The 15,433-nt window shown below is 32.0% G+C and overlaps 1 protein-coding gene across 1 annotated transcript; it reads right to left on the bottom strand.

Annotated features, from left to right (window-relative positions):
• Positions 1-12,888: 12,888 nt before the first annotated feature.
• On the bottom strand, positions 12,889-13,305 carry LOC115710655 (zinc finger protein ZAT1-like). The gene has a single exon (XM_030639012.2). The coding sequence runs from the start codon at positions 13,303-13,305 to the stop codon at positions 12,889-12,891; it is 417 nt and encodes a 138-aa protein (XP_030494872.1).
• Between the last annotated feature and the right edge of the window lie 2,128 nt (positions 13,306-15,433).

Raw genomic sequence — 15,433 nt, 5'->3', positions numbered from 1 at the left:
AGTTTGGAGGAGTGAAATATTTAGTGTGTGGAAGTATTGAAGAAAAGAAAAAAATCTTGCGTGATTGAGAAACATGTGAAAAAAAAAAAGAAAGAATTGTAACTCGACATCACTTGAAAAAAAAAAGAATTAAAAAAAATCAGAAATAAAAGAAAATTTCAGTGATGTCTGGTGATTGAAAAAAAAAATAAAATAGAAAAATCTCAATCATGGTTAGTTGTGAGAACACTTCGGGAAGTTTTAAAATTATGAGAAGCTTGTGGGTTCTTTTGTGCTTATGATACCTTTAGCCAAAATTGTCTTTCATTTCCAAATATCTAAGCCATAAATTCTAACCTTAAAAAGTCCTTTTGATTCCGAAAAGAATGTTGTCAACATTAGTGGAGAGAGGTAATCATGCAAGCATATTGGCTATTAGTTTGTGGATTGATTTGATGGAGTGAAACAATTATGACATTATTTTAATATTGAAGTTAGTTTGCATCTCTACATTGTGTGATAAGAAGAGCATCCTAATTAATTGTTAGAGTTTTTGGAATTGAAAATCTAGTTTAGTTAATGGAAGGAAATTTCACATGAGCCAGCAGTAATATAATTATCTGATAGCTTAGTTAATCGAGTTTTTAGTGTTAGTCTTAGTCTTACTCGAGGGCGAGTAAGAATCTAGTTTGGGGGAATTTGTTAGGCTATTTTTAGTCTACATTTTGGGTCACTTTTTATAGTTGTTTTCCTTTTTTGTTATTCTTTTTGGAATAGAATTACGCTTGTTTTCTTTGATTTCAGGTTTCACACTTGGAATATATTAATTGATCAAATTTCGGAAAATAACAAGCTATGGAATAGAGAAAATTCTGCAAGAAAATAAAGCTGAAACTTCAAGCTTAAATTCGACTATTTTCTTATCCGATTTTGGAAAAAGTCAAAACATAAAAGTTTTAGATTTCTTTTTCTTCTTTCCAACGCATCTTGAATCAACTCATTTGGAGTTCGTATGTGAAAGTTATGCACATTTTACTGAAAGATACTGAAGCTGTCAAAATTTGCTCCAGTAGTCGCGACCACCACTTTCCATGGTCGCGACCCTTTTTCATGGTCGCGACCATGGTCGCGACTAGGAGCCAAACAGCGAGTTTTTTTCGTATTTTTCCCATGGTCGCGACTAGGCTTTATGTAGTCGCGACTAGGGGCGAAAAACGAGATTTTTGGGCAGTTTTTGACTTTTTCAAAGAGGTAGCAACCCTAATTTCTATTTAAGGGGCTCATGTTTTAGAAGGAAGGGAGGCAGAAATAAAACCCTAGAGATGAAGAAGGAGGCAAAGGAAGCAATTGTGGCGATCCGGAATGCAATCACCAACTAGTTCTTTCTTAAACTCTTAATTTTTATGTTAATTTCTGTTTTAGTTTTGATTATGGATGTTATTATGGATTTTATGAACTAAACTCCTATTTAGGGAGATGATGAATGTTGATTGAAATTACTTTTGGTTAATGATAATTGCTATTTCTCCTTTCTTGATTGTGAATTTATCCATATTTGTGTTTAATTACATGTTTAAGATTGATCACCTTCTTCATGTTCTATGATCCTAATTCAAAATCTGAAAAGTGAGAATTGGGAATGCTAAAATTGGATAAACTAGGTTTTGATGTGAAACGAAAGTATTTGCATAGCCTTTGTGACATTTAGATTATTGCTTAATGCTGATTATATGTTAATCTATCCCAGAGATGATTAGATAACATGTGATTTAGGACCTAAAAGATCTGAAAAGAGTTAGGTTAATTTTTATAATCTGTCATTCACATTGAGAAAGAGAATAGTAATTAGCATTAACAACTCGGTAATTAAATCAACAGGATTCTTTTCCCTAAATATTCATCCATAATTAATTACACTTTTTATTATTATTATCCTGCTTTTTAATTTTTAGTTAATTAATTATTCAACCTTATTATTGATTCTGCCAAATAGAAACAAGAATTCAATTGATTGGTACTTAGCTACAGTCCTCGTGGGAACGATCTCACTTACCTGAGTATTACTTGTTAAAACGATATGTAATTAAACACAAATATGGATAAATTCACAATCAAGAAAGGAGAAATAGCAATTATCATTAACCAAAAGTAATTTCAATCAACATTCATCATCTCCCTAAATAGGAGTTTAGTTCATAAAATCCATAATAACATCCATAATCAAAACTAAAACAGAAATTAACATAAAAATTAAGAGTTTAAGAAAGAACTAGTTGGTTATTGCATTCCGGATCGCCACAATTGCTTCCTTTGCCTCCTTCTTCATCTCTAGGGTTTTATTTCTGCCTCCCTTCCTTCTAAAACATGAGCCCCTTAAATAGAAATTAGGGTTGCTACCTCTTTGAAAAAGTCAAAAACTGCCCAAAAATCTCGTTTTTCGCCCCTAGTCGCGACTACATAAAGCCTAGTCGCGACCATGGGAAAAATACAAAAAAAACTCGTTGTTTGGCTCCTAGTCGCGACCATGGTCGCGACCATGAAAAAGGGTCGCGACCATGGAAAGTGGTGGTCGCGACTACTGGAGCAAATTTTGACAGCTTCAGTATCTTTCAGTAAAATGTGCATAACTTTCACATACGAACTCCAAATGAGTTGATTCAAGATGCGTTGGAAAGAAGAAAAAGAAATCTAAAACTTTTATGTTTTGACTTTTTCCAAAATCTGATAAGAAAATAGTCGAATTTAAGCTTGAAGTTTCAGCTTTATTTTCTTGCAGAATTTTCTCTATTCCATAGCTTGTTATTTTCCGAAATTTGATCAATTAATATATTCCAAGTGTGAAACCTGAAATCAAAGAAAACAAGCGTAATTCTATTCCAAAAAGAATAACAAAAAAGGAAAACAACTATAAAAAGTGACCCAAAATGTAGACTAAAAATAGCCTAACATCTATCTCTTGAGGATCAGTCAGAGACTGTTCCTTAGATAGACGAATACCATATCTAGAAGGCATATTTGCCCCATTGGTGTTGTTCATGGAGAATCTCTCTAAGACTTTGTCTATGTAGGTTGTTTGAGAGAGAGCAAGAGATCTGTTCTTCCAGTTTCTGATAATCTGAATACCAAGAACATAGGCTGCTTCACCCAAATCTTTCATATCGAATTGAGTGTTGAGCCATTCCTTCATGTGAGTCATTTTCTTGACATTGTTTCCAATGATCAAAATGTCATCAACATAAAGGACCAGGAATACTACTACTTGGTCTTCCTTGAGTTGGTAAACACAAGGTTCATCTTCATTCTGAAGAAAGCCGTAGGTCTTGATGATTTCATCAAACCTTTTGTTCCATGAGCGAGAAGCTTGCTTAAGTCCATAGATAGACCTATTTAATTTGCAAACTTTCTTTTCCTGCCCAGGAAGAACATAACCTTTTGGTTGCTCCATATAGATGGTTTCTTCAAGTACCCCATTAAGGAAGACAATCTTGACATCCATTTGCCAGATTTCATAATCGAAAGCAGCAGCTATGGAGAGAAGAATTCGGATGGATTTGAGCATGGCAACAGGACTAAAAGTTTCCTCATAGTCCACGCCTTCTCTTTGGGTATAACCCTTGGCTACAAGTCTAGCTTTAAAAGTTTCGACTTCGCCTCCAGCTCCTCTTTTCTTCTTATAAACCCACTTGCATCCTATCGGATGATAGTCGTCAGGTGCGTCTACATATTCCCAGACTTTGTTCTTTTTCATGGAATCCAATTCTGAATCCATGCCGGCCGACCATCGTTTCCGTTGTGGACTAGCCATTGCCTATTTATAGGTTAATGGATCGTCTTCAATACCGTCACCTACGACCATATTGATTTCACCATCCAAGCCATAAGGAGCAGGTTTTGTTAAAACCCTCCGACTACGACGAGTTGTGGTGATCTTCTGAACAGAAACTTTAGTAGTAGATTTCTCAGTTTTTTCAACTGAGGGAGTGGGATTGTCTTCTTCACGAGTGGAAGAGGACGGAACATTGTAAGGACTCATATCTGATAGCACTTCCTCTAGAACAACTTTACTTTTCGGTTTGTAGTCTTTAATATAGTTCTCTTCAAGGAAAGTAGCGTTTGTTGAAACAAACACTTTGTTATCCTTGTGACTATAAAACAGTCCACCCCTAGTCTCTTTAGAATTTCCGAAAAACATGCATACTTCGGTACGTGATTCAAGTTTGCCTTCTTTCTTTCTTAAGACATGAGCAGGGCACCCCCAAATTCTGTAATGGCGTAAACTAGGTGTACGACCATTCCAAAGTTCGACGGGTGTCTTAGGGACTGCTTTGGATGGAACAACATTTAGAATGTCATTTGCCATCTATATAGCATATCCCCAGAAGGACGTAGACAGAGTTGAATAACTCAGCATAGACCTAACAATTTCCAAAAGAGTGCGATTTCTTCTTTCTGCAACTCCATTTTGTTGTGGAGTGCTTGGGGCAGTGTATTGGGATTCAATTCGAAGTTCAATTAAATGATCTTTGAACTGCATATCCATATATTCTCCACCCCTATCAGTTCGCAAGATCTTTAATGATTTACCTAATTGGTTTTGGGCCAAAGCATGAAACTCCTGAAACTTTTCAAACGTTTCAGATTTCTTTTGCATTAGGTAAAGAAAACTATATCTAGAGAAATCGTCAATGAAAGTGACAAAATACTCATAACCACCTCCGGCTTTGACATTCAAAGGTCCGCAGACATCGGAATGCACTAACCCTAGAGGGATTTTGGCACACTCTCCCTTTGCAGAGAAAGAACATTTAGTCATTTTTCCTTCTAGGCAGGACTCGCATACTGGAAATTCACCTAAGACGACATTTTTCAATGGACCGCATTTGGTTAGCCTATTGAGTCTATCAAAGCCTATATGACCTAAACATAACTGCCATAGATAAGTTTGATCATCATTATCAGTCTCTTTTCTTTTGAGGTTTCTAGGTCTAGCTACACTGAAAAGTTTACTATTTAGTGAGATTTGAGTACTCGGTCTTAAAACATAAAGCCCTTGTTCCATTATAGCAACACATATTTGAAATCCATTACGAGAAATTTTACAATTTGTACTCGAAAAATTCAATATATAAGATTGTGTTTGCAAACATGAGACACTAATCAAGTTTCTACTAAAGTTTGGAATAAATAAAATATTTTCTAAAATTAAAAATCTTTGTTGAAACTTGATGCGGGCTTTTCCTCTAGCTTTGACTGACACTAATTCGCCATTGCCAACTTTAAGCTTTAACTCTCCTGGAAGCAGATTTTCCCAAGTTTCAAGCAACTGCAGTGAAGAACATACATGGTTAGTAGACCCAGAATCAACAATCCAGATGGATTTGTCGTTCTCTAAAACACATGATTCAAAGACAAAAGCATTACCTTCGTTTGAATTGTTTAGAAGCCTGGGACATCGTTCTTCATGATGTTCCTTTTTGATTACAACTTGAACATAGAAGATCATGTCTGATAATTGTACTTGAAGAAGCAGTTTTGCTAGATCCTTCATACCTAGTCCTTTTCCTTCGATTATTGATTGCAAACCCAGGGAGACCCATTGCAATCAAGTTCCGTTCATGGGCTCGTAATTCTGCTTCGAGCTTGTCCATGTCGGAGGAGTTAGAATTGTTGATCATGTAAGAGATAACAAATTCATTATACTACGGAGGAAGACTATTAAGGATGAGTTGGACCCATTGTTCTCTTCATAAATCAATTCCTAGTAGATTTGCCTTTGGAACTTCAGATTCATCATCAACAGGTGCGAGTTAATGCAACTACTAGGATGCATTTTTACACTATAAAGTTCTTTTGCTAAGATAGTAACTAGGAGAGGATCGGGGTGAGGGTTATTCATAATGACACTACAACACATCAATAAAATAGAAGTAAGGTTTTGGTTCATAAATTCATACACAGTTCAGAAAATAACAAGTAATGACATATGTTATAGAAATACTATATCTAACATAGTTTATTTTCCAAGGTATTTCAACAAACTGATACAGTGTCCCGTTTAGGCGAGAGTCAAAGCATCATCCATTGAATAGAGTTGTCAGCTCATCTAAAATGATAACCATTCTAGCAACCTTTTATTCGATCAAGATTGGAATTCAGCGTTGTCCCGTTTAGGCGAGAGTCAAGGCAATTCTATCTTATGAGCTTCCACCATTGTTTCATAATTTACAAGTCAAGTATGGTCGCCACCATTAGGGTGATCCATACCATACAAAATACTTACAAACTACTTATCATGCGAGGTTAAACGGTGCAAAATTGCTAATGAACGTTCCTCCATTAGGGAGGATTACTCACTAAAACAAACGCGGTGTGAAACCCACAATGGAGATGGAATGTCTCTTGATTAAAGGCTCATTATTTAAAAAATATTATATGTATTTTGTATAATCATTTTAATTCAATATTATAATAATGAAAAATTACAAAGTAAAGTTGGTTTAAAAAAAAATCAACTTTAATTAATTTTTAATTATTATTTAATTTGAAAAATAAACTCAAATAAATATCGAACAAGTTCCATAATATAATAATGAAAAATTACAAATCAAAGTTGGTTTAAATAAAAAATCAACTTTAATTAATTTTTCAATTATTAATTAAATTCGAAAAATAAATTCGAATATTAAATGGAACAAATTTAAAAATATCTTGTTTAAGTTGTTTTAGAAAAATCTAAAAAATCAACTTAAATATTTTTCAAATCAGATTTAATTAAATTTAAATTAAGTTGTAACCACTTAATTTGAGGATATTCCATTTTAAGTTAATATTCGAAAATATATTATCCTAAAAAATATCTAAAATATTCCATTTTAAGTTAATATTCGAAAAGATATTAACCTAAAAGATATCTTAAGAATCTTAATAACCAATGCCTAAAATTCCTCAACTTAATTTTGAAATTTTAAATCCAAAAGATATTCAGATTTAAGCTGGTTAGTTGTAGATAACTAAATATCAACTTAAATAGGAATATTTAATGAAAAATTTAAATTAAGCTTCAGAAAGAATCTAGATGGTTATAATTCTATATTTAATTAAATACAAGAAAATACATATAGTTTAGCTTAGAATATAAAATTCTTTAAACTATGGTTTTCTTAAATTAATTTTAAAAAAATGAAATTAATTATGTTGCTAATCAATTTTATTAGGTTAAACTAGTGTAATTAACCTAGTACAGTTGTTCAAATCAGGCAAATGGGCCTTCACAATTGGGGTAGTTCATGTGAGGGGGTGCTGGGTTCAGTATGTCGTACCCACTACTATGGCTCCCAACTCTCACACAAGGCCCAAAAGAGAGGAATTTAACCTTAAAATGAACAACTGTTATTAATGTACTAAGCCCAAAAACTAAATGGGCCTAAATAAAATCTATCAAGAACTATGACATTTTATTTAGCAACAACAACCTATATGCATCTATAATGAAATTAAACACATAGGCTCACACAGGCACACTTTGGATGGGTCCTATCATGTTGTTAGGTCATACACAGATGAAAGAAGATTGTAAATATACCTGTTACAAATTATTAACTTGACAAAGGGAGCCATGAGTTAAAATCAGATTATTGGATCTGTCAACAAGTTAACCATGACTATTTGCAATAAAGCAATAATAGGTTTTGAAAACTTACACACAAGCTAAAACATATATTCCTGCAACAAGGTTAGCTGGATAGTTGGATGTAGGATTTATTTAATTTTAAATTAAATAATTAATTTCGAAAATAATTATTTAAATAAAAAAAAATTCAAAAATTTTTAAAAAAATTTGAAAAAATTCGAAATTTTTTAAAAAAATTTAAATTTAAAATTAATCCTACAATTTTGAAAAATTAGGTTTCAACCAACCTAAATATCATTTCAAAATTTGCTAACTACTTTTAAAATTTAAATGTTATTTTATAAATAAAAATTAAATAAAAAATTAAAAAAAGATAAATGAATATCTTTTTCAGATTTTAAATGTAATTTAAATAAATAAAATAATAAAATTTAAAAGTTAGCAAAATATCTTACATCTTTTTAAAATTACATGATTACAGTTATCTTATTTTAAATTTAAATAAGGTCAAATTATTTAAAAAAAAAATTAATTTAAAATATTTAAAATCTGACCTTAAATTTAAAAATAAGATAAGATATAATCAAATTTAAAAATAAGATAGATTATTAAGCAAAAAAGATAGATACTAACTATTTTAAATTCAAATTACACTAATATCTTAAATTAAATTTAAAAAATATTAAATTAATTCAAAATGATAATTAGAATTGAATTAGGAATAGTAATAGTATAAATACAGAACTACACAAAAAATCGGAAGTTAATTCTATGAAAAAGCATGAAAAAACGAAGAAAAACGAAAAAATTGCGAGTTGTACGGACGGGATGCTGTGCATACTGCCGCGTGCGCATGGGTCTGTCATGGGCGAGTTTGTGCGGAGGAATCATGTCGTGCATGATTTCTGCGCACGCATGCAAGTTTTAGCACAACTCCGATTTTTTCGAATCTTCAAAAAATCATAACTAATTCAAATTAAATTGAAATTGAGTTCTGTAAAAAAGTAACTTGCTTAATTTTTTCCATACTATCCAATAAAAATAATTCCAGAAACAGATATTCAATAATTTTTAACGAAAATTCACAAACACCAATCAATCATCAAATAACACTCAATACAACATGATACCATCCAAAAACAAACAAACAATCGTTTTAAAGTCCAAATTTCTTGCAAGTAAATCAATTACCATGGCTCTGAGGCCAGTTGTTGGAATTATTTTACCAGGATCTTAGATCTAATCACAAGTATGTTTATTAACACCCTAAATATGAACTTTCTAAAACGATGAAATAAACACGTATAAAGTTTAAGAAACCTTACATTGGGTGCAGCGGAATTAAATGACTCCTTCCGTTCAGATCTCTAACCCTTGTATCCTTTCTGTCGCAGAGTATTATCAAGATCTGAACCTGGATCTCTTTCTCTGAATCCTTGATGCTGAAACTCCTTTGCTGATGACCTTTCTTCACGATCTTCCTCACTATGATTGAGGTATTGCTTGCTGTGTGTGGGCACTACTCTAATCACTAGGGTAAGTTCAAAATATGAAGGAAGAAGAGAGAGAGAGAGTGGCGGCCAAGGAAGAGAGAGAAAAGGCTCAGGTTTTCTAATTCAGAAGTGTTAATTTTCCTGAAGCCTTCACTATCTATTTATAGCATTCCACTAGGGTTAGGTTTGAATTATTTGGCATTAAAATAATGAAAATATCAGTTTAAAATGCCTACAAAAGTGGCCGGCCATGGTTTGTTGGGTTTGGGCCTTGCTTTTTGCAATTTTACAATTTTCACACTTTTGTATCTAATTTTCTCAAAAATGCCAATTTTCTAATTCACCATTTAAATGCCAATTCTAACTATTTAATAACTATAAATAATTATTAAATAATATTGACATTTATCATATTTATTAATTGAACCATACAAAGTATCATAATTAACAAATATGCCCCTATTAACTCTTTCTTTACAATTTCGCCCTTACTTAGTGAAAATTTCACAAATAGACATAGTCTAATTTGTGAATTATAATTGATTAATCAAAACCAATTACACGAGTCTTACAAACAATATTATCTCAACTAGTGCGGGGACCATGGGTCTATATAACCGAGCTTCCAATAAGTAGATCAAGAATTTAGCACTAAAATTCACTAACTTATTAATTCTTCGTTGAATCCACGCATAGAACTTAGAATTGCACTCTCAGTATATAGAAGGCTCTATATGTTCCACCATATAGACGCATCATTAGTTATCCATTGTTATAATCCTAATGTGATCAATGATCCTCTCTATGAATGATCTACACTGTAAAGGGATTAGATTACCGTAACACCCTACTATGTATTTTATCCTTAAAACACTTGACCCCGTATAAATGATATTTCAGCTTATGTCAAATGAGTACTCCACCATTTATGTTCGTTTGGTCAAGCTCGAAGGAGATCATCCTTTGCTTACTATTCGCCAGATAGAAGCTATAGATTCCATGTTTATGCTAGCGCTCCCACTCAATTGCACTACGGTGTTTCCAAAATGTACGTATCACCCTGACCTAAAAGTAGGCTTAACTAACAAATCAAAGAACACAAATATCCTTTCAAGATTGAGCCTAATCGTAACAGGATTCAGAACGTTTGATCTAGGATCAACTTGGCGATATTGACTTGAATAGATTTTACGGTAAGTTTAATTAAATCTAAGTCAAAGTTCAATATCGGTCCCTTCCGATGCATACTCCATGCATCCAACCTGAGCTTTACTTTAACCAATGTTCTGGAAAGAACATAGCATTTCTTCAAATAAAAGTAAACTCTTGTTGTAGATTATCATATCAGTAAAACCCTGTGTCTGATAAATCTAGGAAACTTTATTTACATAGTCATGTTTACTTTCCAATGTGATGACAACACAATAAACATGATCAAGTATGTGAAAAGGGTTTAAGATGAATTTATAAATCAAATAGACAAGCAATTGATAAAGTGAACCAAAACATACACAAATGAATGAAAAATACTTCTGTTTCTTTATTGATATTGAATAAAATAGATTACATTGAAATGGAGTTTTATTCAGGGCATAAAACCTAACAGTTATAACTTAGGCATTTTGCCAAAACTAGGGGTAAAATGGTCCAATTCCATAACCCCGCTCAACCACGATATTTATATTTTCTCTAAAATGTTTTCCACTAAGAAATAAGGTTCTAATATTAATTTCTAAAATGGGCCCCACAATAATTAATTTCATAAATAATCATAAAAATAATAGAAATTAGTGTTAATTGCCTATACTAATCCCAAATATTAAAGCGGTCATTACAATAAAGAAATAAAATTAATTTTGCAGCATTTAATTTAAATAAAAAAAACCAGAAAATCTAGTTTCAAGTCCAACTTAGCTGGACTAGAAAGGGGTTTATAGCGTGAGATCGCCTTTCAAGTCTAACATTGTTGGACTAGAAATATTTTTCTAGTCTAATAATTAAGTTTCATGTTATGGGACTGTTGGACTAGAAAGATATTTCTAGTCCAATAATGTTCGACTTGAAAAACACCCTTTTTATGTCCCAGGCTATTATGTCCAACACAAAAGGGACTCGAAAAATTTATCTAGTCCAATGTTGATGGTTTTAAAAGGGAGTTTTTCTAGTAGTGAATAATAATAATAATAATAATAATAATAATAATAATAATAATAATAATAATAATAATAATAAACAAGTCTTTAAATTGTACGTGTTTTTTTTTTTTAGAAATTTTCCATGTTATTATAAATTAAATTGTACGTGTTATAGAGATCATTAAATTTTTTATAAAATGAAATATATAGATCAGTATAGTTATAAATACTGAAGCAAGTAAGAAATATTTGTACTCTTCTGATCGGTACCATATTTTTAAGCAAACATTATTAAAACATATGTATTCTTTTTTTTTTTTGAGTGTAGCGTAATGGTATTTTACAATCTTTTAATAGCTTAATAGCTTCAAGGTCTTAGGTTCGAACCCATGACCTCTCCTTTTTTCCCATCGCTCCCTAACCGCTTTAAAACATATGTATTCACTTCTAGTCAAATATGTGCGCCATTAAATTCAATATTTTTTTTAACTAATTTATGAGTAACTACTGGTAGTAGAATAACGGCAAACACCGATAACGATAAAGTGTTTCATGTATTGGTGGAATGACTATATATGTTTTACAAAATAATAGTGAGAAAAGATACATCTTTGAATTTTTAAAAACTAATTAAATAGAGAAATTGCATATCTCAACTTTTTATAAAATCAACTTTAATTTAGAAAAAATGTAAAATAATTAATTGTATGTTCAACAACTCAGTTGAAGAGTATACACTCTCATTATTCAACCAATCAAAAAATAAAAAAAAATTAGCTTATGGGTAACCCAGGGTGCACCTAAAAAAAAATCCTCTATATTGATATACATACCAAAGAGTAGTGCAATAAAGAGTATTCAATATGAAAATTAAATCAATCATGCACATTGTCATCATTTATATGGTAACATTCATGATGTGTATGATTTTCAGTTTATGTATAATAGTTTTATGAAATGTCTTGATAACCATAAATAATGATTATTAAGCTCGTATTTTTTCAAATAGATATACATATTTACACCATGAATAATTATACATGGTACATAGTTTTAACCTATTAATATATTAAAATAATAATTAACACAGTACGTACCTCTTCTTTACACCGATTGCTTTTTAATTTATTGCCTTATAAAATTACAACCTAACCTAATTACTTGAAAATTTAAAAAAAAAAAAAAAAAAAGAAGAAAAAGAAAGAAAGAAAGAAAGAAATTACTTATATTATTAAAAAGGAAAAAAAATATCAATCTGATCAATATGAACACATCTCGCTATAATCTGATCAATATAACAATGAAGATCTAAGCTTTACAATCTGATCAATATAACAATTAAGATCTAACCTTTACAATGTGATCAATATAGCAATGAAGATCTAAGCTTTACAATCTTATCAATATAACAACGAACATATCTAAACTTAAAATTGTCTGACCAATATAATAAAAAATAGACTATAATAAGAGTACAATATTATGAATATGGACCATTATTATAGACGTATATAAGAATCGATCATCAACAACTAATACCATATAAAATTCATAATAAAGTAATGATGAACTGAGTCAGAGGGTGGTTAGTCTTTTTTTTTTTATTTTGATAAATACGATCAATGCGTTTCTCTATATCGTTCAAAACAGCCTAACGATCGAAATTAGGATCCTGATCATAAGATTTAGACAACATTAGCAGAGAAGATACAGCGCTTTTCATTTTCTTATCTTCGTTTGAATGGTACTTCATATGGCCCCCCAAACTCTGTTTACGTTCAAATGTTCTTGGGCAAAGAGCACAACTATAAACCTTATTCTTCGATTCCTCCTTCTGTACACGATCTTTATCGGCAGGTCCTTTGTTTTTGTGTGTTCTCACGTGGCCACCCAAAGCTCTTCCCGTCTCAAATGTAGATCGAGTGCGTTTGTTATTTTTCTTAGTTTCTTTACCCTTTTCCTGTTCTTCATGATGTTCTTCTAGACAGTAGTCTTCGTCTTGGTTTTCTTCATCAGATGATGAACTTTTAGGTTGAACAGAGGTTGGATCTTGGCTTTCTTTATTCATGATTCTTGAGGAGGAGAAGATATACGATCTCTCTGAGTAGTAATATTTAGTGAACTCTACCTAAAAACCTTATAGCAACAAAGTGAGACAAACTTATTATTATTATTGTTATTGTTATATATATATATATATATAGAAGAATTCCAAATATTCTTGAAGTACATAGACACAATGAAATGTCAGCATCGGAAACTATTAAGACATATTCCAATCATATTCTATGTTACATAAGGCATACTAAATCACAGTCTTCTTTTTTTACATGTAACTCACAAATTACACGTAACACAAAAAAAAAAAAAAAAACTCATTTTTTCATTAACAAATTCAATAAAAACAATTTATTTAATTAACTAAATGTGATATTTAAAAAAATAAAAAGAAAAAATATATATTTACATGAAATACTTCTCAATGGGCAATACCCATTGACGGTTACTAAATGTTTACCCGAAATTTAGCCATGATCACATGAACATCATTTTATTTGACACGTATCAAGAAGGAAAATATTTTTTTTGTAGTAGTATTACTCATAGTTGTCAATCGTGGGAAGAGCCCTAGGCCCTGCGCCCAAGTTAACATCATGGGCTCCAGAATGGGTGCTCAGATCCCACCATGTCATTTCCAATACCGTCCTTTAATATTTCGCGCCAATAAGTCTAGAAGACTCTGAGTCTTAACCTTGGAAACTCACATATGTCAATTTTGCATCTCAAAAGTCAACCCAGGCACTTAGGGTTTCACCCAGTCCCTAAGTTGACATTTGGCCCTAGGGTTTTAGTTTCTGGTCCAATCTTAGTGCAAACCATGGGAACTTTTTAATTAGACATGAATAAGACATGCCACAAATATGAAAGAGGCATCAAAATTAACTTTGGAACACTTTGAAGTTGGAGCACTGGAGCACCCGATGCCCAGGTTCACATGGAGCTGTTCTAGAGCCTAAGTTGATATATTTTCAACATGGGGCACTTCAAAGCCTACTTCTAAAGATGTTTTTTGGGCGCTTTCTCTGTCTACCTCCAGAATGAAAATACAAGTGCTTTGGGGAAACAAACAGAGCTTCACTGTGACTAGCTAAACTGTGGTCGCGACCACTGTAATGCTAAAATTCGAGCCTCTCTGCCACATCCTCTAGTCGCAACCATATAATTAGTCACGACTACAGTGTTTGTGGTCGCGACTACTGAAGCATATGGAAAAAATATTTTTTTTGACAACACTTTTCACGCTTTGCACAATTCTTAACATTACAAAGAAACTACTTGAACAATTTTTAAATAACAAAAGAAAAATAAAGAAAATTGAAATTGTCTCAAACTAATTAAAATAATTGTAAAAGCTTGGGGTGCCTCCCAAAAGAGATTAATTTAACGTCTCTATCCAGACGCTCAACCTCATTACTGCTTCAAATTGGATAAAGTCCACTTTTTGCATCTACTAGAGCCCTCGTATCAAATGAATAAAATTGTCCTCCAATATTACTAATGTTGGAGCTATCCACAAGATTAAATTTACCTTCATAATTTCCACACACCAGTTTTTTTAAACGACGTTTAAAATTGCTCTTTAGGCTTCCTTTATTTGTACCTACTTATACAAGGGAATCATTCACCAACTTAATCTTACAACAGGTAGGAATGTTAGTTGCAGCAAAAATATTGAAATTCATTTCTTCATCTTGCACTCGCAATGTTAACTCTCCCTTTTGTACATCTATTAATGCTCACTCCGTGGCCAAGAATGGTCTTCCAAAAATAATAGGAATGGTTGAATCTTCCTCCATATCAAGTATTAAGAAATCAACAGGACAGATAAACATAGTAATCTTTACCAAGACATCTTCAATTATCTCACGAGAATGAGTTAAAGAACAATATGCCAGTTGCAGAGTCACTATTGTGGGTTTAGCTTTTCCCAAACCTAGTCTTTTAAAAACAAACAAAGGCATTAAATTGATGCTTTCTCCCAAACCACATAGAGCTTTTGATTCCAACGAACCCCCTATCGAGCATGAAATATTGAAACTACTCAAATCTTTAAGCTGTGGTGGCATTTTTTTTTGCAGGATCGCACTAAGTAAGTGCCATTGTCTTATATTCTTCCAACTTCATTTTTTTACTAA

This window comes from Cannabis sativa, chromosome 3 (genome assembly GCF_029168945.1).
Source record: "Cannabis sativa cultivar Pink pepper isolate KNU-18-1 chromosome 3, ASM2916894v1, whole genome shotgun sequence".
In the NCBI taxonomy this organism is placed as follows: domain Eukaryota; kingdom Viridiplantae; phylum Streptophyta; class Magnoliopsida; order Rosales; family Cannabaceae; genus Cannabis; species Cannabis sativa.
Note: the sequence above shows the minus strand (reverse complement) of the source record. Positions and strands in the feature narration are given on the sequence as shown.

Excerpts from the sequence above, each read along its gene's own strand:
- LOC115710655 (XM_030639012.2), bottom strand. The coding sequence starts at position 13,305 with ATGAATAAAGAAAGCCAAGATCCAACCTCTGTTCAACCTAAAAGTTCA.